This window comes from Perca flavescens, chromosome 2 (genome assembly GCF_004354835.1).
Source record: "Perca flavescens isolate YP-PL-M2 chromosome 2, PFLA_1.0, whole genome shotgun sequence".
NCBI classification, from domain to species: domain Eukaryota; kingdom Metazoa; phylum Chordata; class Actinopteri; order Perciformes; family Percidae; genus Perca; species Perca flavescens.
Genome location: NC_041332.1, coordinates 32,520,139 through 32,543,905, shown reverse-complemented (window position 1 = coordinate 32,543,905; position 23,767 = coordinate 32,520,139). Strand labels below are relative to the sequence as shown.

The following is a 23,767-nucleotide window of genomic DNA, read 5'->3' as shown; positions in this document are numbered from 1 at the left end:
AACCACTTAACAGTTATTTTATTTTAGACATGTCATTAAATAGCCTTATACTACCAGTATGCTGCTCCTGTGAAACAGTAATAAATAAAGGCTCACATAAGGACAGATATAGGACGCATACAGCCTATACAATTTGTGAACTTTGTATGACTACTTTAAGCATTTCATCCTTGAAACTATATTTCTTACATGACATGATATCATTCAAAGTGTGTACATTGTACATGATTATTTTAATGATTAGATAAAAAATATTTAATGGGCTTATATTTCAAATTGCTTACTTTTGTATGTATACGATTTGTATCAAACTTAGATGGACAACACTGATAAAAACAAAGAATAATCTACATGTTTTTGTATCCAAATAAAACTAAGAAGCAGTGGTCATTCTGTTTTTTTTTTGTCCTTTAAACACTGATATGGGAACACAGACTTTTATTAGTTTACAACAAAATGAGAGGTTGTCTTTTACAAACTCAAAATGTGCACATTAATCATGGATATATGTTGAAAGTATGAACAAAAAATAACACAAGCTGTTAAAAAAAATTAAGACTGCAGATTCAAGTTAAAGCACTTGGTTATTTGTAATCTCTTAAAGCTTGGAGTGTCATACTAAGCTTTTAATAGCCTGCAGTTTAGCAACTTTTCTTTGGTGAGCTAATTTTAAACAGTGCAATATGTTTAGATAAACTGAAAAAGCCCAGCTTTATTTATATATCAATATCTGCCATAAAATGGAGATCGAATTTGAAAGAAACTGGACCCTTCGAAAAACTGCATGACAAAATACACACAAAGTTACAAAAAGACCAACATTTACAATGAAAAAGAAAAACATAAGTATTTAAAGCAAACTGTTGCTTAAATTAACTAGTTATCATTTATAAGTCAAGCTTCCATATTCCTTCCAATATACAATCGCGCTTGGGCAAATACAGGGAGTCAATGAGCTTAAGGCTTTGTAACAAAATACCAAAGGATCAATAATATCATACAGACAACATAAATGAATCTCATTTGGCAGCAAGACACAAACATACTGATACATACATAATGTGGCACAGGAAATGGCACTGTAATTTCTCCTTTTATTCAGATTTACACAACGCGCACACACGCGCACGCACACACGCGCACGCACACACACACACACACACACACGTGACTTAATCTAAAGATTTGGTCTGTTCATTGGACTTGTTTAAGAGGCTGAGCAGGTTCTGCGACATGAAATAGGGCCTCTCTGCTGATCCATCGTTGCGCTCCACATCCTCCACTGTGACATGGACAGAAGCAGGTGAGGAACAACATTTTTCCAACAGCATGCTAACACTCATTTAACCGTTCTTGCATTCCTGGATTGTCTATGTATAGTCTGTTTTGCCTTTCATCTGATTAGGAATTAAAGGAGTACAACAACAATTTAATATTGCACTTCAATAATGAAGGGAGACCTACATGTCAAGGGTGTGGTCAGAAGTGTGCTCAGTTGTCCCGGTAACCACAACCAATAGTGATGTACCCCCCCCGGGTCGTGGAGTACACCTGTACATCACTTTAACAGGATGAACCACTAGGTGTAAGCAAAAAAACTATCATTTCAAGTGGTGTTAAGTTGCTCATTACCTAAATAAAATAAAATAATACTCTAATACAGTGGTTCCCAACCTAGAGGTCAGGGCCCTTCAAGGTCCCAAGACTAATTTGAGGGGTCAAGGAGATGATTAAAGGAATAAGAAATAACAACACGCATATTTCTGTTACAAAGAATCGTTTCTTTCTGACTTTTTTTTAGATTTTTCCTTTTTTTTTGTCTTGTAATATTCTGGCCATACTCCTTCAGCTATCAAAAGATCCTTCCTTCTGAGAAGCAAAAAGCATTCTTAGTTTGAACTACACAAATTCCATAACCTGTGATTAGGGGCCACAAGTAGACATTGTTTTATTTTAAGGGGTCACAAGCCAAAAAACATGGGAACCACTGTTCTAAATCAATACAGCAAAGGAATATCCTGATTTAAGTCCCTAACATGGCTCAAGTAAAATAAAACAGAATACTACACTTCCCATAATGCATCTCAATATGTTTGTTTTTTTCCTGTCCTTTCATTTCCATAGATTTAAGAAAAGCCTACTCCAAAGCTACAGAAACCATTATCTGTTTTACAGGCTGAGTGGTACTCCCTTGACAAGTCAAGTGGCTTTAACATGTCAAATTGTTGGAGTGCCCCTTTAAGACAAAATCAAAGTCCTTGCTGACTTTGTTGGACATGAAAACTCACCTGCTTCCAGTACGCCAAACCACCTTCAAACTCACATGTGTACCCACACAACAGAACTACTACGATTAAATACAATCACCTTTAATCAAGATTTACATCCAATAAATATGGAATGTCATCAGCAATTTCATTGGGAAATCAACTTACATCTTTCACGGTGACAAACAAGAAGAAAATGGTACAAAAGCATCCAGAGAATTAAGATGTTAGTTGCGAGCATTCAGAAGGCCATGTCAACACCATGCAGCACTTAGACAGAGAGAGGATAGGGACAGAGCAAGGCAGGTGGATCAGTAAACAACGGGGAGTGGGGGGTGGGGGGGGGGGACCGCAGAGAGGTCACGATGGCTGCGTCATGGAGACACAATCACAGCACTTACGCCAGTCCGAAATACCAAGGCAAGTAGGTGGCAATACAATACACGAGACACCATCTTGAATGTCTACAAGACTGAAGCCAAAAAAATCCATAATAGACGTTCACTACTGTATACAAGTTCCATAGGAGTATATCAAATGTGTCTGTAACATTTTGGCCGTCAGCTGGTATTATTGTAAACAGTGAAAGACATTCACCATTGACTGAGATGTGTGTGTTGTGACTGTAAACACGGTACTTAGTGGTTCTGTAGTGCATTCATTAACAGGGTTCAGACAACAAATATTAGTGACAGTAATCAGGCACAGGTTCAGCACTCACAATGTTCTACAGATCTTCACAATATAAAAACCAATACTGTTCTACAACCAACACAAGAGAGCATTTCTTTGTCAAGCTACAGAGATGCACTGGGCTTTTGACCTGCTTTGAACTTCACGTGTGGACCACAACCCTCTCCAGCTGGACGTCACATCACTCACATAGCCAGGCCATCTGAAATTTTAGCTTGCCGTACATTTAACAGGCGCATGTCACACAGTTGTAGATACAGTTCTTTCATTCCTTATGAGGTTTACCAAATCTCACTTTTTGACTCTTGCACTACTGTTAACATCTACTTCTGTGGTGCAGAGGGAGGATTTTCTTCCAAAGATTCCTGTTTCTCCTCTTTCTTCTCATCAGTCTTCTCTTTCTCAGCCTCCTCGGTCTTTTCCTCCAGTTTCAACACCTGCTGTTCCGCCTCTTCTTTCACCTCTGCTTCTTCTTTCTTTCCAGCTTCCTCATCCGGACAGACTTTTTGTTCTTCGTTTTTCTCCTCTTTTGGCTCTTCGGCATCCTTAGTCGTGGCCTGCAGAGGCTGCTGCTCCTCGTTTTCCTGCTTGAGCACCGTCTGCTGTTTCAGTTGGATCTCTCCATCTTGGTGCTGCTGGAGAGGGGTCTCCTCCTCCAGTGTCACCTCGTCCGCTCGCCTGGCGGCATCCGCAGAATCGCCCTGCTCGACACCATCTTCCTCCAGGCTCTTGGTTTTGGAGAGGATCTCGTGCAACTCGGGGGACATATAGTAAGGCCTTTCAGGCGAGCCGTCATTTCTCTCCAAGTCCTCACCTTTTGCGTGTGTGGGGATGCGCGTTTTGAGTTTTTGTTTGGGTTAATGGGAAATCAGGGGGAAATGGAAACATGAAATAAAGGGAATGAGTGAAAATAAATTAAAGCAAAATTAATGGGAGAAATGAGACAAAGAGAAGAGGAGTCAGAAACATGACAGGAAGAAGAAACCAGCATTTCAGCTTCAGACAGTTGTATGAGTGCTTGAAAACAGCAAGAAGAGAGGCGATCTGGCTGAATGCAAAGTTACTCACAGAAGCAGAGGAACAGTGTGTCCACACACATGGCATACACGCTGAAGAAGCCATGGGCGATGAGGTAGGATCCCACTACCACAGTCTGGGTGAAAAAAAAAAATCATATACATCAAGAACTCTGCTGTGGCATTAAAAACCCACAAGCAAGCGTAAAGCATCAAATCATACAAATACATATGTCTCTCACCAGTATTGGCACCCAGTAGTAGTTCAGAGATGGAGCAGCATCCTCTATCGCTCGGATTCTTCCAGAGAAGAAGAAGAAAGAGAAGATGCCTGTGCAGAAAAAAAAAAGTGAATTAGACAGATCTCTCTATAGTGTAGAAAAAACAATGTTTGGTCTAAAAATAAAAAAGTCTCCTACCAACGATTCCAACAATGAGGAGCTTCCCAAGAAACAGCAGGAAGTCAGTCACTTTATCTAAAACAGCCACCCTGTGTTGAATGGGCACAGCGGAGGATATGAGAGTATATCACATTAAACCGGACTAAGAGTAGTTTAAACATTGAAAAAAAATGTTGGAGACTAATGTTGGCATTAATATAACGAAATCCCACCTGATAATGTTCCTCATGAGAAGGAAAAAGGCATCTCGAGCTGAGGGGCAGAAACTTTTTCCATAGATGGCAATCTGGAGGAAAAAAAACAACAATTTGCCATTTTTAAAACCTGAGCAGACTCAACATCTCTCATGCAGCTGTAGCTGTACTCACCATGATGTAGGCATTCCTGTTAATGAACTTGATGCATTTCTCCAGGCACCAGAAGCAGCACTTCATGCAGCTTAGTATGAATTTAGCAAACTTGTTCTGAGCACCTGAAAGCAAGAATGTTCCAATTCATTTATGATTGCACTATTAGATAACTTGCTTTATTCTGACCTTTGGCATTATACATGCATCTATCCAAACCCAGGATTCAAGACTCACTTGTTCTACAACAATATCCTAAATGCACATAACACACAGTCACTAATAAATATATGATAATGATGAAGATACACTGTCAAGTAATTTATTAGTCATAGTAGAAGTCATTCATCTTGTTCTGACCTTTCAACTTGTGATCCAGGTACTCCAGAAGGACCCTGATGGTCTGGACAATAGACAGGATCAGCGAGCCAAAAGCCAGGGAGCCTGTGTGGTATCTGGACAGGAGGAGGAAACAGGAGCCAGCATTGTACATCTCTTCTTGTTTACAGTCAACACACCATTGAATACCCAATGGTAACTAGGTAGCACACACACAGATCTTCAGGACACAGTAGACTCTATCTCTATTTCACCCATTTATTCTGGCAGTACCAAACAAATATGCTAACGTTCGGCTTGTGGCCTTCATCAGAACATAAAGGAAAATGGAAGTCATGTCATTTTTATACAGTAGTTGGCAGGTGATAGTAAGTAAATAAATTGGTGAAATTGAGATGTTTTTTTTTTTTTTAGTAAGCATTGCATTACTTCATGCAGGACACGTTAGTCATACACCCACTAATTGAATTATCATTTCTACGAGTCACAAACCAATCACATCCATTCTCACATTAAGGCGGCCCATTGAAATATGTCTCCCTCCTCCTCACTGATCCCTGCTACACCAAAGCTTTGGGCCCACTCTTGTATACGGGGGTACTCCATTGCACTGCTTGTTTCAGCTTAGCATGCTGCTTTGCTGATCCAGGAAGCATTATTAAGAGCGGAGCCATTAGCGCCAAGCATAACTGTATTTCCATTTGTTGCAATAAATGGTTAAATCTATGACAAGAGTGTTCCTGACTGAATGTTATTTATTTTAAAAAAATGAGGGGTTGATCCACAAACACACAGTGAGATACTGCACACACAAATATAAATGTGGCTTACCGGAGGGCTCGTCCCAGTGAGGAGAAGATGGGGTAGGACGGGATATCATCCGGCTTTTTGAAGGCCCAGTAATACGAGGCGAAGGCTCCCGACAGAGTGACCTGGCCCAGGGCCGTCACAAAGTTGGCGCACCAGAAGAAGAGGAAGACGTTGTAGAACTGGAACAGGATGAGGTATTTGTGGTAATAGGTCTCCCCACCGTAGAAGGCAAACAGGCACTCTGCATCAGGACACTGAGCTGAAGCGTTGGAGGTGTTGAATGTCTGGAGAAAAAGAGAAGAGGCAGTCCACAGGATTACTGGAGTGAGTTTTCACACAGTAACTTGTGATGCTGTCCAGGCAAAGAGTTTCTTCCTAAAAAGGTGTCAAATATTAGCAGAATATTGATTTGGCTTTTTGGCTGAACCCCACTCACATCTTCAGTCAGGTCATTTCATGAGTGACATTAAAAGCGTACCTGGGGGTCGCAGGTCTCTCGTGAGTACTCACACTCAGAGTTGTTGAACACTTTGTACACCTGCTCATTAGAGGTGGACAAGAAACTGGTCAGAGTGGTCAAGGAGATTACGCCAACAAAGGGTGGATATTTCTGAAAAGGCCACAGTCGTGACACATCTGCATCTATTTATAAGTCCATGGAAATATGTAACAAACAAGGAAAACAAAGGCTACAGCCTTGAGAAGTAGTAATATACATACACACATTACATAGTAATGTGATGGATTGAATGTTTAGCTGATGGATTAATTTAGATGACATCTCATTTAGTATCTATTTTTTTTCTTAGTTTTCTTTTCTTTTTTTGGTTACACATTTAAAGCCTTTGTATAGAAAAAAAAAATCTAGATGTTTTCTTCTTTCTTTCTTTCTTTCTTTTTCAATGCAAAAATATGGAATAGAATATAGAAATGGATGCAGTGTAGAGTTGGAAACAACACAAAGTGACACATTTATGTTTTGATCATCACTGGAACAAATTAAAAGGATACACAGCAGTGATGGCCCAGTAAGCGATCACCACCGCCAGGAGGGCAAAGGTCAGCAGTGGGTAGAACAGCGATGACATCACGTGCCCGACAGCTCTGAAAAAGAAAACAATGGAAACGTTATTTGAACAAGTTTAGATGTAACACTCTCCAAAAGGAGGAAAGATTCCAAAACATAGCACTCTCTTACAGTCCTGTTCAAGTGTTAGATCTCTTTTTAACGGTTACAAAAACAAATCCAATTAAATAACAGTAGCATTTTTTTCAGGGTGCGGATCGGGCCGCATTTTTCTGTCCGAGCCCGGCTCGCGTCCGACAGAGCAGTAACCGAACCTGGCCCGAGCCCGACAGACATTGTCTGAGCCCGACCTGAGCCCGACACAGTTAAAATCTCATTTTTTTCTCATACTAATGACACATCTACGTTTGTAGGAAGGCTTTCGGAAATGTCAACAGATGAGCGCATCAGCGCACAGGGGGCAACAAGCGCACGTTAACACAGGCGCACACCTACATAATAAGCTTTTTTAAATTTAAAATGCACAATGCCTTATCGCGCTGATGTGACCGAGCCCGACCCGAACCCGAACATCATTTCTAAATATCTGTCTGAACCCGGGCTCGGTTCGGGTATCCATCCTCTAGTTTGAAGGCAGCAAGCAGTAATGTAAAACTGAAATATTATTCATTTATGATGTTATTATGATGAAGGTATTAGCAAAACGTTGCCTGTTTACACATTCAGCAAACATGGAGTCAAATATTAACAATCATTTTAAATCTGTTTGGTCTCCAACGCGTTTTGGTACTTAACAGATAGACTATAGTGGGTTTATCAAAGGTTAGGGCTGAAAATAGAAAGCTGTCTGCTGCATTCACAAGGAGGCTGATGAGAGCTGACAGAGTGAACAAAAACACTAGAGTTGTGGGCTGTAAAACCAAAACAACGAGCTGAAAGAAGCTAAAACGCTCTGTAGAGCTGAAAGGAACTGCAGAGTTGGGTGGTAATTCTCTGTCGGTCTGTCACTATGGGCAACCCCTTTCATTATAAAATGATTGATTAGTGCTGCTCTAAAATATGTGAGCACTGCAGGTCTGGTCTCTTGTCTACCTCAGCAGAGAAAAACGGGAATGGAAAAGACGCTGCACAAAGCCAGACACGGCCAACTCAGACTGACCTGCTGGCCTCTTTGATGAGGGCGATGGCAATCATGATTCTCTTCCTGAGGAAGATGAGGAGCAGGATGATGATGACCTCCACAATAGCCAAGATGATCACTGCAAAACAGTGAAGGCATTAGATTCACAGTATTCATTAACAATTCATACAGAGATGCAGGGTGCGAACTACGGGGGAGCTAGCCCCCTTAATAAGACATGGGCTTTTTTTTTGGGGGGGGGGAGATCTCTAAAGATATTAACAGTGTGTCATTTTGACGTGCAATTTCAGTTTTGTGTAATGTGATCATCGTGGATTATTATGTGTAAAATTGCAAAAATATAATTAATTCATGCATGACGGTGATTCAAACCTAATTGACTTCAATAAAGATAACTACACATGCTATTCTCGTCATGAGCATCACGGCGTGGAAGCGCTGCGGTGCAAATTCGACTCCTGTTTAGTACAAAAATATAAACGTTGGAGGCCATTAAACGGCGCGCAATGTCCTTGAAATCTATTCTGCAGTTAGCATCATATAGCCATGGCAAAAAGAAAACAAGGCAGTTTAATTGATTTTGGTTTTACTAAGGAATAGTGTAGCGATGACGTTAATAGCACGACCGATTCACCTGCCGCAAGCCCTGTTAGCACACCTCCCGCTGGGGTGACGACGCAAGAAGAAGCTGAAGAAATAATGTCCTCTCTGGCTGACGATGGAGGTGTTAACAGTTCGTCAGAGGCCGGTCACCATCCTAACCCGTCTTGCTCCTCTCTCCCGTTAAATTAACAGCCAGCAGTGGAGGGACTGGAAGAGCCCATATACATGGCTGTTTGTTAACCCTTGTGTCGTCTTTAACCCATGAGAGAGATTATCTATTGATTGATGGAATAGCTGGCAGTTTAACGCCTTTGCATCTTGAGCTAAGTCACACTTGGTCATTGGCTGCATCCTTTGGATGGCTATAGGCAATTCCAGGTGCAACTCCCAATACACAGTAAAGTTGAAGCTGAAACGGAACGTGTTGGAGACCGTTTCCCCTGCAGGGAGATCACAAACTAAAACCTAAGTGTTGCTCCTCCAAAAGGCCTCAGGTAATACTGTAACTACAGTCTGCACACACTGTGGTCACACAGCACTTTGTTCAAATGCTAACACGCTGCTGGTAAAATAGTTAAGGATGGAAACTTGGGGTGCGTCGCTTAGGCCTAATGGAAGGGAGGAATTATGGTATTCTTCGGTAGCCTGAGTAACTTTAACCGTTGTTCATGTGAAATCTCAAAGACAGCCTGATGCTTTGTGTATAGACTATTTGTGGGTGGCAGTTTGCTGTTTGACCAATTAATTCCTGCCGATAAAGTCTAATAAGGTAAATCCTGTAGTGCATACACTTGTAGCTGTTATGTATCTTTGTAAGTCATTGTAAGTCGCAAGTGCACGAAAAGTGGGCTCCCCCAAAGGCCACGGTATAGTTCGAACACTGCAGAAATGTCCAGTATTTAAAAATAAAATAATGAAAGTGTGTTTGTTAGTGCATACTGAAAGCCAGCCAGGTCTGTCTGATCTGCAGGTAAACAGAGAAGTCCGTCTGCAGGCCCAGGTCACGGATGGTGATGTCAGAGCCCGGCTCTCCCTTGAGACTCGCAAACTCCATGTAACAGTGGAAAATCCCTAAAGAAATCATTCAAATATTTAGAAGCTTTTCATTTTGATAAAAGCAGGTCATGTATCATCTCCAGAGGCTAAAGACTTACCATATCCGATGACTAGAATAACCAGAACAATCATGACCCAGACCATGATGCCAGCAAGGAATCGCAGCAAGACGATGAAAAGCAAGCTGACGAGCATGGCGATCACCAGACCACTGCAGAGGGACACATCGAATGACGGTGACAGTTGCGATCATGCATATTTTCTGGTTTCAAAATGATCAATCAGCAAAAGTAGGTCTTGAACACAAACAAACAATTAACAGGCATGATAACTGTGTGTTAGCTCAGCTGACTGGATTGGTTTACTGGATGGAAAAAACAGTTAAAGGTCCTATGACATGCTGCTTTTTGGATGCTTTTATATAGGCCTTAGTGGTCCCCTAATACTATATCTGAAGTCTCTTTCCTGAAATTCAGCCTTGGTGCAGAATTACAGCCACTAGAGCCAGTCCCACAATGAGTTTTCCTTAGTATGTGCCATTTCTGTGTCTGTAGCTTTAAATGCTATTGAGGAGGAGGGATTTGCTTGCAAATTCTCTGGGCGGGCAAAGCAGAGAAAGGGGAGGTAACCTTTCCCCTTATGATGACATAAGATTCCAGATCGGCCCATCTGAGCTTTCATTTTCTCAAAGGCAGAGCAGGATACCCAGGGCCCGGTTTACACTTATCACCATTTCTAGCCACTGGGGGACAATAGGCAGGCTGGGGGAACGCATATTAATGTTAAAAAAAAAAACTCAAGTGAAATTTTCATACCATGGGACCTTTCATGAGTAAATGTAAAAGATTGGTGTTTTTTTTACTAGCATTTTGTCTTGGATTTTACTCCTGATGTTCTACACAACACTGTTGTGTTACTGTAAACACTGGAAAGTTGACAGACTTACAGCAATATCCAGTGCCAAGACTGAGTGTAGTCCTCAAAGATTCTCATGGCCACCTGGCGAGCTTCAACAACCACATTTGATTTCCTGTAAAAAAAATAATAAAAGAAGTAATTTAAAAAAGAGGAAATTAATTAAAAACAAACCACAATTGTGGTTACTTACTTACTTACATCTTAGCCGGCAAGCTAACGCTAACAAGTTAGCCACTTCACCTTTTACTACATTTCAGGGCTTCATAGTCGAGGACTGACAAACTAAGAAATCAGAAAACATTTTTACCAGCTGCAATAATTAACATACGTTTGTCAGAAAGAAATACTGTTTAATGTTGCTCAACAAAACTAGTTACCTGGTAAAAGAAATGAGACAACTGCAACATTTAGACTTTAATTTGAAATATTCATTTCAAATTTACTGTCATTCTGAAGTGATTCTCCTCAAAGAAACAAGTTATTATTATGTTATAAATGTATTAGTCTAGTTGTGTCAGATTGCAAATTAAGATGACAACTACGACAATCAATTTGACTTGGCGGTGTGGTTGTACCCTCTCCATACTCATCATCTTGATAAATAACATGCAGGGAACATTGCAACCAGCCCCAGTGGGAATAACGCTAATAAAAAACTGACATAAATACCCTCCCGGGTGCATACAGATAGCAGCAAACACTGTAGCAAACACACATCAGCGTATGGAGTAAATAAGCGCATTAAGACTGTTAAGTAGCCAATCAAATCACCGCAGTTAGATTTGGCGTGGATGTGACGTGCTAGCTGTCAGCTGACACAGCATAGCAACATGTGTGTCGAGAGTGTCGAGCCTGAACTGGTTCATATACCCACCTAACAGCATTTTCTCTTGGGCTTAAAAGTAGGGATTATTTTCATATTTACCTATTAAAGGTGCTCTAAGCGATGTTTGGTGACGTTACTTCTTGTTGATGTTCAAAGTATTTTCAAACAAAACGAAGACTAGATCGCTCCTCCCTCCACCTCATCCCGTCCCATCCCTTCTGTGCTTCAGCGCACTAACCCCCGACCAAAATCCTTCGTGTCTGTTATTGGCTGAACGCTGGAACACGGTTTGTGTATGTTTGCATGGTCCAGGTTGGACCACTTTGTTTTTCTTGGTGTGTGTGGACCCTAGGCTGTCTACAGAGACTGCGTTTTTTTTACAGTGTGTTTAGGGGACAGGCAGCTCACGTATAGTGAGGAGATGTTTGCTGTAGGTGACGAAAAATATTGTAGCCTAAAAAACGCGTGACATCGCTTGGAGTATCTGTAAACACTTCTGATAATTCAATGAATCTTTTGACAATGTCAAAATGTGTGTCGCCATACAGTGAAAAGTACTCACTTGGATGCCTCCAGCACGTCTGTGGCATTGATACTGGAGCCCTCTCCATCAGTGAAAGTGGTCTCATTGCCCACCACCACCACCCCACCTTTCAACGTTCCCAAGGCAGGAAGGCACCGACGCGTGACTATGGAGGAAGGAGATGATCTATTTATGTACAGTATATGGTCCTATTTGTTTCAGTTTCACACAGAAAACAGCAGATCTACAGACACAGCTGTGTTTGTGGGCAAAGGTGAAGTAAGTTTAGAACGAGCTTCTTCTCACTTACAGGCTTTACTGGGCATCAGAATGGCAGGACACAGGCCATCCTTCAGGATCTCAGGAGGACTCTGAATCATGTAAAAACGCCGTTCAATTCACTACATTTTTGTGCTGTAATGCATGTCACAGTATTACTTTAAGCGTGTATAAAATGTAAATAATTAAAATGTGAATAATTAAAATGATTTGAATGCTTACCAATTTGGAAAGGTTCACGCCATCCTTACAATATTGTTGGTAGTATACACGGTCTTCATTGCTGCCTAACTTGGCTTTCATTAACGTCAGATGCCTGTCAGGACACTTTTCCACACATAACTAGACACAAATAACAATCAACCATGTCAATCAGGGATTGTTAGAGAGGAGAAAATGTTGCAATGCACATAAAAGATAAGATATGGTTTCTGACCTGTGTGGTGGGACACTGGAACTCCAGCAGCACCAGAGGGCTGGCACATTTCAGGATGTTAAAGTAGAAGAGAAGAGGCTTCTTCCTGTTCAGTGAGAACCGTATAACAGAACAATTATTTGGCCTGTATCACAAATAAATGTCTTTAAGTCCTAAATTAGGGGTAACAGATTACAGTAATACCTATGATTACATAAACAATACACAAGATAGTCTGCATGGGAGAGGTTTCCAAGGTCACTCATACTGTATACTGTAACATCCTATTCCTTTTGTCAGGTTACTCACTCCAGAGGTGTTCCAGCTTGTCCGCAGAACTGCCCCCTGCTGTCGGTGGGATAGATCACTTTCCTGGGGTCACCCTGAGACCAGGCTGCACGGAGAAGAATTCAAATCATTCAGAACAAAAGACGACATTAGATTGAATGACAAAAAAAAAAAAAAAAAAAGAAAGTCGCACATACTGCTCTTGCGCATCACCAGATCTTCCTATTAATACTGACTCAAATAAATGAAATGTTTTTGAGAAAATCTTGCAATTTCAGGTGTACGATTTATCGCTTTGCTGGCAATATTTGGTGAGTAAAACTGCAGTATGTACGGGGAAGCAGATAGACAAAGCATTACGTCTCAAATAAGTGTCGTGAACTGAGGTTTCTAAGGAGTCTCAGAACAGCCTTATACACCAGGCAAGGCAAGGTAGATATAGATACCTGTACAACATTAATTAATTGTGATGGTCTTACATAACATACACAATAGTGCTCAAGTGTCCAAGCAATTACACAGTACATATTGTAGTACAGTTTTTGTCGATTGTTAAGACACATTTTTTTGAAACCCTCACCCATTTTCTCAAAACTATTCACTAAACACCTGCTGGCAAAATCAAACAATGCTTTCAGATCATACACAGAGCCGGTCAATAACTAAACACTACAGAGCATTCATTAGACATTAGCTAAAACATTCAAGAACAGTGTCTAGGGCTTCTAGTTACAGAATTCTCTTTTTTTTATATATATTTCATACAGTAAACACATTTTGCAATGACAACAAAAAGTATATCACAACTTGTACAGTGAATATCTTTGTACACTGCAAGTAGTTCAAGTAATACAATATTGAATGTCTGTATATTACTGTAGGCATTTGTAAGCCAATACAGTAGTCCCAACTGAAAAAGGCCAAAGAACAAAGAAAACGAAAGGAAAAGCAGATGACAGTACTAAAAATTATTGTGAAACTGCAAAATCAGATATCAACATTCAATGCTCCTGTTTTGTCAATAACCTAGCTTGGAAATTACAGTTTTTTCCAATTGCAAAAACACTATTTTGCAAACTAGGCTGGTTTTATCAAAATACTTAACACAATTCAAAAAACCACACACCCAAACTGCAAAATACCTCATATATTCTGCAACATGAAGCACTGCAACCCAAACTATATAGCATTATCAAAATCAAACTTTTGCACCAAAAATGGCACACACTTCATTCATATTACCAGATTTTTGTCTAACAAACTACACACTGTTGGGCATAATGAAAAGCACTGCCATCTTTAGTGTACTTTGCCATAATACTAAAATAGTTCAAATTGTAGAAGATTGTTCAGATTGTTCACATGCACAGAAATGCATGTGTATAAAGATACACACACATGCTGTTGAAACGTTTTTTTAACAAAATAAGTATAGGCAGATATATTTACAATGGACTGAACAAAAATATGCTCACAAAAAACAGTAAACTGAAAAAGAAAATTGCTGAAAAAATGTGCAGAAAAATATATAGAAAGAAAAGAGGCATCATAGTGCTTACTTCCTGATTGAAGTGCTAACAAGTTCAAAAAGTGCCATTTTGATTTGCAAAATGTGTGTAAAGCAGGAAATGTGTTTAGACTTTTGGAGACTTAAGAAGAGGTTTTGCTCTCTGTGTGCCCGTTTAAATAATTGTGCTGTATATGCATGTCATTTTAGTGTGTTAGCAATTGAAAACGAAACTGTAGTAACTCTGCCTTCCGAGTGAATCTTTCCACGTACAGTACAATCTTGCATATCTGTGGCTGCATGCATAAAATAACTTATCAAAATTAACCAAATATATATTATCAGTAGTGGCCCATATGGGTCCATAGGGGTGTGGCCCTTCTAGCATTTGCCCAAATTCCTGATGGCCAGTCCGTCACTGCTCTGAACTGGATTATATTCTCTACTATTGGTTTGATCGCCTCAGTAAAAATGTGTGTGTACAGTTTTGAAACGTTGTGTGTAAACCATGACAGCTGTGTTGTAGTTGTGTTTAACTTTTGCTGCCCGTGTTAACCGTTATGCAACACAAGTGCATCCCAGTGTGAAATGTGTTTTAGCGAGTGAGAACGTGTTTAGAGATTTGCAAGAAGGGTGATTGATTCGACAAATGGGTTTAGGCCACTGGGCATTTGGTTCAGAGGATAGGGTTAGGAGTTTTAGCAATTCAGAAAAAACTGTAATGTAGGATAGGATCATCTTACCGACGATGCCGACAGCAAAGTACCCGAACAAGGCCACGATGAAGAGAATACAGCAGAGGACATCTGTGCAGCCCCTGAGGATAGGAGAAAGGAGAGGAGAGGAAACAGAAGAGGAAAGGAGAGAAAACAGGAGAGGGGAGGAAGAGAGGAGGAAAGGAGAGGAAACAGGAGAGGAGAGGAGGATAGGAAACAGTAGAGGAAACAGGAGAGGAGAGGAGGATAGGAAACAGTAGAGGAAACAGGAGAGGAGAGGAGAGGAGAGGAGAGGAGAGGAGAGGAGGAGAGGAGAGGAGAGGAGAGGAGAGGAGACTATTGTTATTATTTGTGTTATGTAATCCTAAAAGAAAAGAATTATGATCAGTGATTGTAACCGATGTCTCACCTGTTGTGAATCGGCCCTCTGAAGTTTGGGTCAAACTTCCTGGACTCCCCTGGGGAAAGAAAGGGACAACAGGTGTGTTAATGTCTCCCACTATAACTTTCAACTTCAATCTGATTAGACTTAAAGTGCGTTCCATTTGTACTCGAAAGTCGGATTTTCCGAGGTCAAAGTCGGAAACACATGCCCCTCTCTATCTCAAAAGTAACATTGTTCAATAGCTTTTCCTTTATTACGTTTGTCATGGTGATTATATTATGTACCACTGACATTTTGAACCTGAGCTATTAGTCAGTGTCAGCGCATGGTTTACTGACACAGATTACACACACTAACAAATACATTTTTGATTTAGTAAAGATGAACAGCATTATTTCCAGTTACACTAAATTAATAATACTTTATAAGTAACTACAGTTGGGTATAGTAATACATTCAATGTATGTGTGCACTCAAAGAGCACTCTGCGTACGGCAGATGCACAAGAGTACAATATATATTTAAGCGTAAGTCCATGTATTGACAAAGACAGGACATTCTCCAGAACAAAAGGATTCTTCTGCCTGAATGCCATGCCCAGCAACCCACAAAATGGCTCCCCGGCGACGGTGAGCTCCCCATGGACATCACCAGCCGCCATGGAAACACCTCAGACGCGGCAAGAGAAGAAACATCAGCCGAGCCCACTCTGCCTATACGGTGAGGTCATCGTGAGCTAACGCTGTGAGTCATTTTCGAAGCATAATCATGTGCTCATCGCTTATTTTCAGTCTTCTAAATCACACCTTGAAATGCCGTATGTTTTACATAGAAAATCAGCTCGGTGAAGAAATTCAGTAAACATTGACATCTTGTTAAGATAACCACACTCTGAGCTACATCCTGTCACATTACTGTATGCAGCTACTTGTTGTCACTGCCTAGTGCTTACATACAGTCATCATCACACACTCCTAATGTACTCACATACACACACACTCTGCCCACACATTACACTACCACAAAGGCGTCATCGGACTTTTTATTTGGGGTCATATTTGACTTAAAGCAGTCCGTTAACCATTTTAATTAGTGATCTATTCATGAGCCGTTAATGCAGCGGTCTATCTGACAAGCTCGAATAATATCAGTAACACATTCAGCAACTAAAGAACCTTCATCATCCTAAATCCAGCCAGGGCAGGCCGCTAACAGTACCTTGTCTTTCGTATTTTTTCATTCCGTCGTTATTTCTGTCTCCGTTTCTGTCATGGACGGTTTTAACAGATGTCTCTCAGTGTGCTGCTGTGTATGGCAGTTGGTTCATAATGTCTCCTTCCTGTATGAGGTCCTCCGACCTCTAACTCTTCACTTCCTTCTTTCAGTGTATTCAGAGCACTGCCTTCACCTACTCTTCCCTCGTTCTCCCTGTGGTCCCTCTCTTGGCTCAGGGATTGTCGGGGGAATCGCAGCAAAAACAGTGTCGATGGGGGAATTGAGAGAAAGCGAAGCAACAAAGTCTTGTGGCGCCAGTGAACCTGCTGTTGCCAAAATGGACTAAAGCCTAAAATGCGTGTGTTTTAAACATCCGACTACAGGGATATGATCTGAAGTCAAAACAGTATTTCACGCTGGTGCCATAACAGTTTCTTCAAGTCAATCCATTGAATCAGCGTGTTGAATGTTCACTGTTTCCTTGTTGTATCTGTTTTACAGTTTGCAACTGCAGCTGCACTCTCACCTCAGTTGTCACACATGCCCGAAATATATCACTCTCACGACACAGCATGAGCTATGGGGGAAAAAACAACAACAACACCACACTACTGAACAGTTTTCTCTTTAACCCTAATCCAGTAAGATCTACGGCCTTCTGTTTTCTCAGTTTCCGGTTTACTCTACTATATTTTCCATCTTGTTGCAACACTGTGACCACATCCCCCTCTAATCTCTTTCATATTCAAACTTTGAGAAGAAGTACTTAAAAATTTCTCTTCACTTAATTAATGCATCGGAGAAATGCAAATGCCACAAAGTCGACACTCCAAATAGTTGGGGGGGTGGGTTCAATTCCTTGCTCAAGGTCTAGTCCCCGCTCTGTGACACGGTCTGAGCTGGACCTGATCCGGACGCCCGCCGGTTCCCAAGCCAAGTCCCTACGGTCTGAGCTACAGAGTTACATAACTAACTTCCTAAACAATGGACAATGATTTCTTGAAATGAATGATTTGGTTATGATGCACTGTGCGCGTTTGACACATGGGAGGCGGTACATCAGAGATAAGACTGTCCTACGTGCTCTCTGGCGGTTTGATTTGCCCACTTCCACTGCCATGTGGCAGACTGACTGCTTGCCACAGCATGAAATACAATGCTAACAACTGGTCTCATACAACAACATTGAGACAGTTAAAGTAATAATAATAATAATAGTAATAGTAATAGTAATAGTAATAGTAATAGTAATAGCAGAGTCAGATGAGAAGATCAAACCCACTCATGTCTAAGATCGGTATCAATCTTCTCATCTAACTTTTGGCAAGAATGTGAATCCAAAATGTCAAACAATATATTTTTAAAAGTCTGAAATATATTCATGTTTTAGCATGCAGACATAACACAATTATATATTTTGATATGGATCCTGACTATTTGGTTCAATTAAAGAATGATGATCAAAACATGTGCAGAGCGAGCGGGGCATTTTTGCATTTGAACAATAACCTCATCAGTCCTCTCAGATGTACAAACTATGTAATGGACACCGTTCTCACATCTCAAATGTAGTTTCGGTGTTTCTATACTGCAATTTCTTGTTACTTATTGGCCTACGTGTATTTTGATAAGCTAAAATGATACATGATATCAGCACTGGGCTCTAAATTGTAGTGTTTTGTTTAAAAGCTGTATTGTAGCCTATTTAGTTTGTTTGTTTTCAATTCTTTTCTTCTTCTTCTTTTTTTTTTTAAAGTGCCCATATTATGAAAAAAATCACTTTTTCTGGGATTTGGGGTGTTATTTTGTGTCTCTGTGTCACACGCATACAAATTTGGAAAATTCAATCTCCGGGTGAGCTGGTCAAAATCAGCAGGGCCGTCTACGTCATCGGCCGAAACATTTGGTGTGTGCTAACTACTTTAGCTAATACCACATCAGCTAGCTGTTTCTTCAACTTCGGTCAGTGCGAGGCAGGATTAGCCGGGAGACTTCTTCTAAACGAGGGCGCACTTCCAACTTTGCGTGGAATACCTGCAGACAAGGGACATGTAAGTAGTTCTATACAATTTCTTTTGTAGATTAGGGGTGAACTTGTGTGTGTTGTAGCAGTGTTTTGCCATTGAGAACGAGGTTGCTAACCGCTAGCAGCGCTAGCTTCTAGCTAGTAGTCCTTACCTAGGTACTGCGCATGTGCGACTCCCAACAAAGATGGGATAGAAGTGGGATGCCTCGCTCTGTAGCTAAAACAGAGAGCTCAACACACAGGGTGAAAAGAGGAGCTGCAGCAATGTGCAGTACAACAAAAATATGGTGTTTTTTGAAAATTAAACCACATAAACCTATTCTGGTACAACCTCAAAATACAATTATGAACCTGAAAATGAGCATAATATGGGCACTTTAAAGTGAGGATTTGTGATATGAATTAGTTTTTTAAATCATGGAAAATTGTAATTCAGTTTTAGATTTCAATTATTGAGATATTATTGTTAACCTAAATGATTCTGGCCAAACATGGATTGCTGAGGTGTTTAGTCTCCTGGCTGCAGTTAGAAACAGGATTATTACTGATTGTATGCATAGTATCTTTATACAAGTTTAAAGGGTTTGCAGTTGCTGTTTGTTCTTACTCCTCCTCCCTGCCATCACTTCATGTGTATGTTTCTCTTTACTGAAGAAGATAAACACTGAAAGTGATTTTTCCATCAGCTTTCAATTGCTGGACCATCTGCTAATGTGAGTGACACAGCTCAGAGAGGAACAGGCGGCTCTTTGCCTGCTTTGTAACAAAAAAAACAATCTGTGATTGTGCTGAAAAGCATTCCAGCACATTTGATGTGTAAATGCTGCCAAGTGTCTTTTCAATAGTCTTGTTTGTTTAGGTAATTGGCAAAATATTAATGGGATAGTGGTTTAGTGAGGTCAGTCTGAGTAGATATAGCAACCTTAAGAAGGGATTTCTTTTAAAAAGGTGTACATGTTGCAGATGTTTTTCTCTCTCATTTGGGTAGCCTGGGTTCCTCAAGTGGCCTAGTTCATTACATACTCCAGGGGCCCTGATGGTGGGAACCCACAGACAGTCTGTCTGCATTCAGGTCCATATGGAGTTCCAGACGTCTGCCAAACCTTAACCAAATCGTACTGATCTTAACAATGTTTAGTACAATCATGAAACATTTTTAAAAATTGAATTGAAACAAATTTGACTCTGCTTCAATTGATATGATGTATGCTTGTGTGTGTGTGTGTGTGTGTGTGTGTGTGTGTTAAAAGGATGTGATGATGTCATGACCGACGTGATTCACTAATGGGCCCAGAGGGGTTATCAGATGAACCCTTTCTGGCTACCTTAATGGGTTAGTGGCCACTGTGGTTGTGTGTGTGAGTGGTGTATGTGTGTGCGCACGTGCACTGTATGCACAGAGGCATTGTGAGTATTTGATCTCCTTCGCTCTCATTCATGACATTTTTATCTTTCATATTTAGAGCCCGTAGATAAAGATGGTGAACCTACTGTACATGTAGCTACTACCGTTCTACTGCTGTGTCTATCTGCTGCTACTGCTTCAAAAAATCCCATTTTGACAGCTACCAATGACGTCTTTGAGGAAACACATTAAAGTATCTTTTTGTAGAGCTAAATACTTAAAAGCTGACAACCACTGGCTCTGATCACTGTCTTTCTCTCTCTCTCTCTCTCTCTCTCTCTCTCTCTCTCTACAGAAACTGCTCGGATCAAACAGCAACAGTTTGTCTGATTTTCCCAAACCAACCAACAGTCCAATGACAGGCGATCATTGTGAAACATCTAGCAGTAGTGCGTCTCTGCGTGTGCACACATGCATGTGTGTATGTGTACATTCAGTGTGTGTGTGGTAATCCACCCGAGTTTTTGCCAGCTTGATATTGACTGGAAGCCTCTTGACTGTCCCTGCTGAGTGGGAAGAGCAGGCAAGGCTGAAAACAGATCCAAGCCGTGCACGCTGCAGCCTGCCAGCCTGCCTGCCTGCATGCTCACCGTAACAGACGGTGGGAACATGTGGTAACAGTAGCAGGCAAACAGGGGCTGCTCACAGGTCAAACTCTGCTGATAAAAAAATGCTGTTAAGGAATATCGGTGAGCGGGAATGTGTTTTGTGTGTCTACATTATATAAAGCTTTATAACCGTTTTAAAAGGCCTGTGTTTATTGACCTTTTAGCCTTCACTGGGGGAGGAGAGGTAAAGGACAGAGCTGTTGACATGGTAAAAAGGAAAGCAACAAGGAAATGCTCCACAGTGGGAGTTCCATGGATTGACTGGAGAGGATGTGCACTTTTTGGGCGTGGGCCGTTGTTGGGAGCTTCTTACATTGTCAAAGAAGGAATTGTTTACTTCTATTAACTCCTGAATTATTTATAACTTAACAATGAGACAGCATTAGTGTCGTCTTCCTCAATGACAGTGTGAAGGCTGCGGTTTGCTTCTGAGCTATTGGCCGTCGTCTCATATAACAACACTGACGAGGGTTATTCAAGCAAGAATAACACTGGTTGGGAAAACTTCCTGACTCAACAGTCCATTCGAACAACAACCAAGCCCAGACACAAGATGAGCACGCCAGGCTGCGGTGGGCTGCTAAGTTGAGAAACTGCATGTCTGACACACATAATAACAGGCAATGAGTCATGTCTTTGGCTGGTAGGCTATATGAGAATTTTCCATAATACGTGCTTGTAAAAAAAAAATAGTGCGAACAAAAGCAATTCATGTGAAGACCATGTGTTTGTACCTTTGTGTGAGTATCTGCGTGCGCATCTGTGGATGAAATGACCATATGCCAATCTACAAAACACCAACTGGTTTTTGAGCCCAGAGGAAAACACAATTAATCTGGCCTGCTTGTGTGTGTGTTTCTGCAGTACAGAACCACAGTATGAAGCTAATTTAATACAAGCCCATCAAGGCAAGCCTTACATTTGTTTGAATGGATGGCAATCTACTTTTCTTTATATGCTTATTTTATCAATAGGCCTACATTAAGACATATAGGCCTACCAACAATAAACAACTAGGTGTGTAGCCTAGTTTTGGTTTCATTGGAAGCTACAGGCTGGTAAAATAGGGCAAACCAGTCAAATACAACCACACATTTACCCGACATCGTGTTGCTTTCATTCACTGTGCACTATGAAATACTAATGAAAGATTCAAACTAATTTAATGCAGATTTTTGTGTTAAAGAACCCGGCTGTGGAGGATGAGAATGACTCCAGATCTGCATAAGACCCACTGAGGTCCACACCCATCCATCCCTTGCAGTCATTGTTTCCATTTCTTCGCCCGTTTAGAGAAAAATAAAAGATCGTGAAGAAAGCAGTGACATAAACCTGTTCTTACCGTATTTAGGGTCCGGTTTTTTTTCTTCCAGCTCCATTCTCACACACTGCTCGGCTCCTCGCTGCTGATCAGATGTTAGACAGGACAGTTACCATGGAAATGTCGAGGAAAAAAGCATCAATAACAGTGACCGACTACAGTTACAGCTACACAGAGGGAGAGAGGGAGAGAGAAAGAGAGAGAGACAGAGACACACAGAGAGAGAGAGAGAGAGAGAGAGAGAGAGAGAGAGAGAGAGAGAGAGAGAGAGAGAGAGAGAGAGAGAGAGAGACCAAACCGAAGCACGGCGCGTTCCTGGCTAGCGGAGAAGGAAAGCAGCCAATCGGAGAGCAGAGCCTGGTGACTGACAGTTGCCCCAGCCAAACAGAGTGCGCCTATGCGGGACAAAACCATTTTCTTGCCGCTACTTCAATGGAATGGAATGTGTCCACATGCTCATCTAATTTGTAATTTTATTAGCCCTGGGCTAATGTGTTTCTAATGTAGCCTACATAATGCATTTAGAAAGACGTTTAAGACGTAAATCAGAGAGCTTTTTTTATTATTCTTATTTTAACCTTATGTGTGTGATTTTGGGAAAGAAAGTACCCCCAATAAAAAGAGCACAACAGGGGTAAAAAATAGAGTACATTTAGGCCTAGGCTACTCAGCTACCGTACTTAAAGTTTTTCTCAATTGCTAAAACACAGTTTCTGAAACCTTGCTCCATTTTCTGAAAACATTAAACACTGATATAAACCTCATCTTCAAGCCCTAAAACCTTGGACTCCTCTTGCAAAATGAAACGTTTGCCTCAAAACAGTTTTACCTGTGTTCAAAATCAAACACTGCTCTCAAATCATAAACAAAATGATGAAAATGATATACACTATCAGGCAGTCAGTAAACAATACACCAAAAAAAATTGAAAACACATTGTTCAAAACATATAGTTCTCAGTGAGAAGTAGCCTACGTATATAGGCTATATTTTTAATATCAAAACAAATTTCATATTTTTCCGTCATTGTCCATGGACAAGAACATGGTCTATGGACTGCTGCTCGGTTTTCATCAGATATTTCTCTTTGTCTTCCTCTTCCTCTTCGTCCTCCTCTTCCTCTTTCTTGCCCTCTTCCTCCATGTCGTCCACCTCGCATACACACTTGTCCTCGTCCTCTTACATTGTTTCTTCTATCCATTCTCAGACTTTCTCACCTGTTTGCTCTCTGAACTAGCTTATATTGGTTGTGTCACATCATTTGAAACGAGTGAAATCAATTTTGAGTGGTTGTGTTCAATCAATGCCATGTGTTCTCTATTTGTATTTGATTGTTGCCACTTGTGTTTACCAGTATGGATGTGCATTAGAGTGCAGAATGTGTTTAAGTGAAAAGTCTAAGTGAGATCTGCAAATGGTGTTTTACCATGTGAAATGGTTTAAGGTATTGACAACATGACTGCACAATTAGCTAAATGAGTTCAGGCAACTGAGAACTGTGTTCAGCCAATGGGATTTAGTGTTTTAGCAATTGAGAAAAACTGTAAGTACAATTGAGAGCTTCTTGTAATGTACTTTCATGCCATTTTATAGCCTACTTCTGTATAAACAGCTCTACTCCACTGTACTGTGCTG

At 40.8% G+C, this 23,767-nt stretch overlaps 1 protein-coding gene across 3 annotated transcripts; it reads right to left on the bottom strand.

The window, feature by feature from the left end:
- Nucleotides 1–387: 387 nt before the first annotated feature.
- slc44a2 (solute carrier family 44 member 2 (CTL2 blood group)) lies at nt 388–22,384 on the bottom strand. Of its 3 annotated transcripts, none has more exons than XM_028601126.1 (22): nt 22,154–22,378; nt 15,582–15,630; nt 15,200–15,273; nt 12,971–13,055; nt 12,683–12,767; nt 12,469–12,588; nt 12,278–12,338; nt 12,007–12,133; nt 10,647–10,730; nt 9,799–9,911; nt 9,584–9,715; nt 8,060–8,159; nt 6,885–6,977; nt 6,352–6,436; nt 5,895–6,157; nt 5,085–5,179; nt 4,746–4,849; nt 4,590–4,663; nt 4,396–4,466; nt 4,219–4,307; nt 4,029–4,113; nt 388–1,282 (listed from the first exon to the last, which is right to left on the bottom strand). In XM_028601126.1, exons 1-22 carry the CDS (start codon nt 22,188–22,190, stop codon nt 1,173–1,175), a joined length of 2,136 nt encoding a protein of 711 aa, XP_028456927.1. In that variant the 5' UTR covers nt 22,191–22,378; the 3' UTR covers nt 388–1,172. The 3 variants fall into 3 exon arrangements, with proteins under 3 accessions (XP_028456927.1, XP_028456910.1, XP_028456919.1); XM_028601109.1 differs by lacking the exon at nt 388–1,282 and adding an exon at nt 2,354–3,774 and having other exon boundaries at nt 22,154–22,384; XM_028601118.1 differs by lacking the exons at nt 388–1,282; nt 22,154–22,378 and adding exons at nt 2,354–3,774; nt 16,776–16,939.
- Between the last annotated feature and the right edge of the window lie 1,383 nt (nt 22,385–23,767).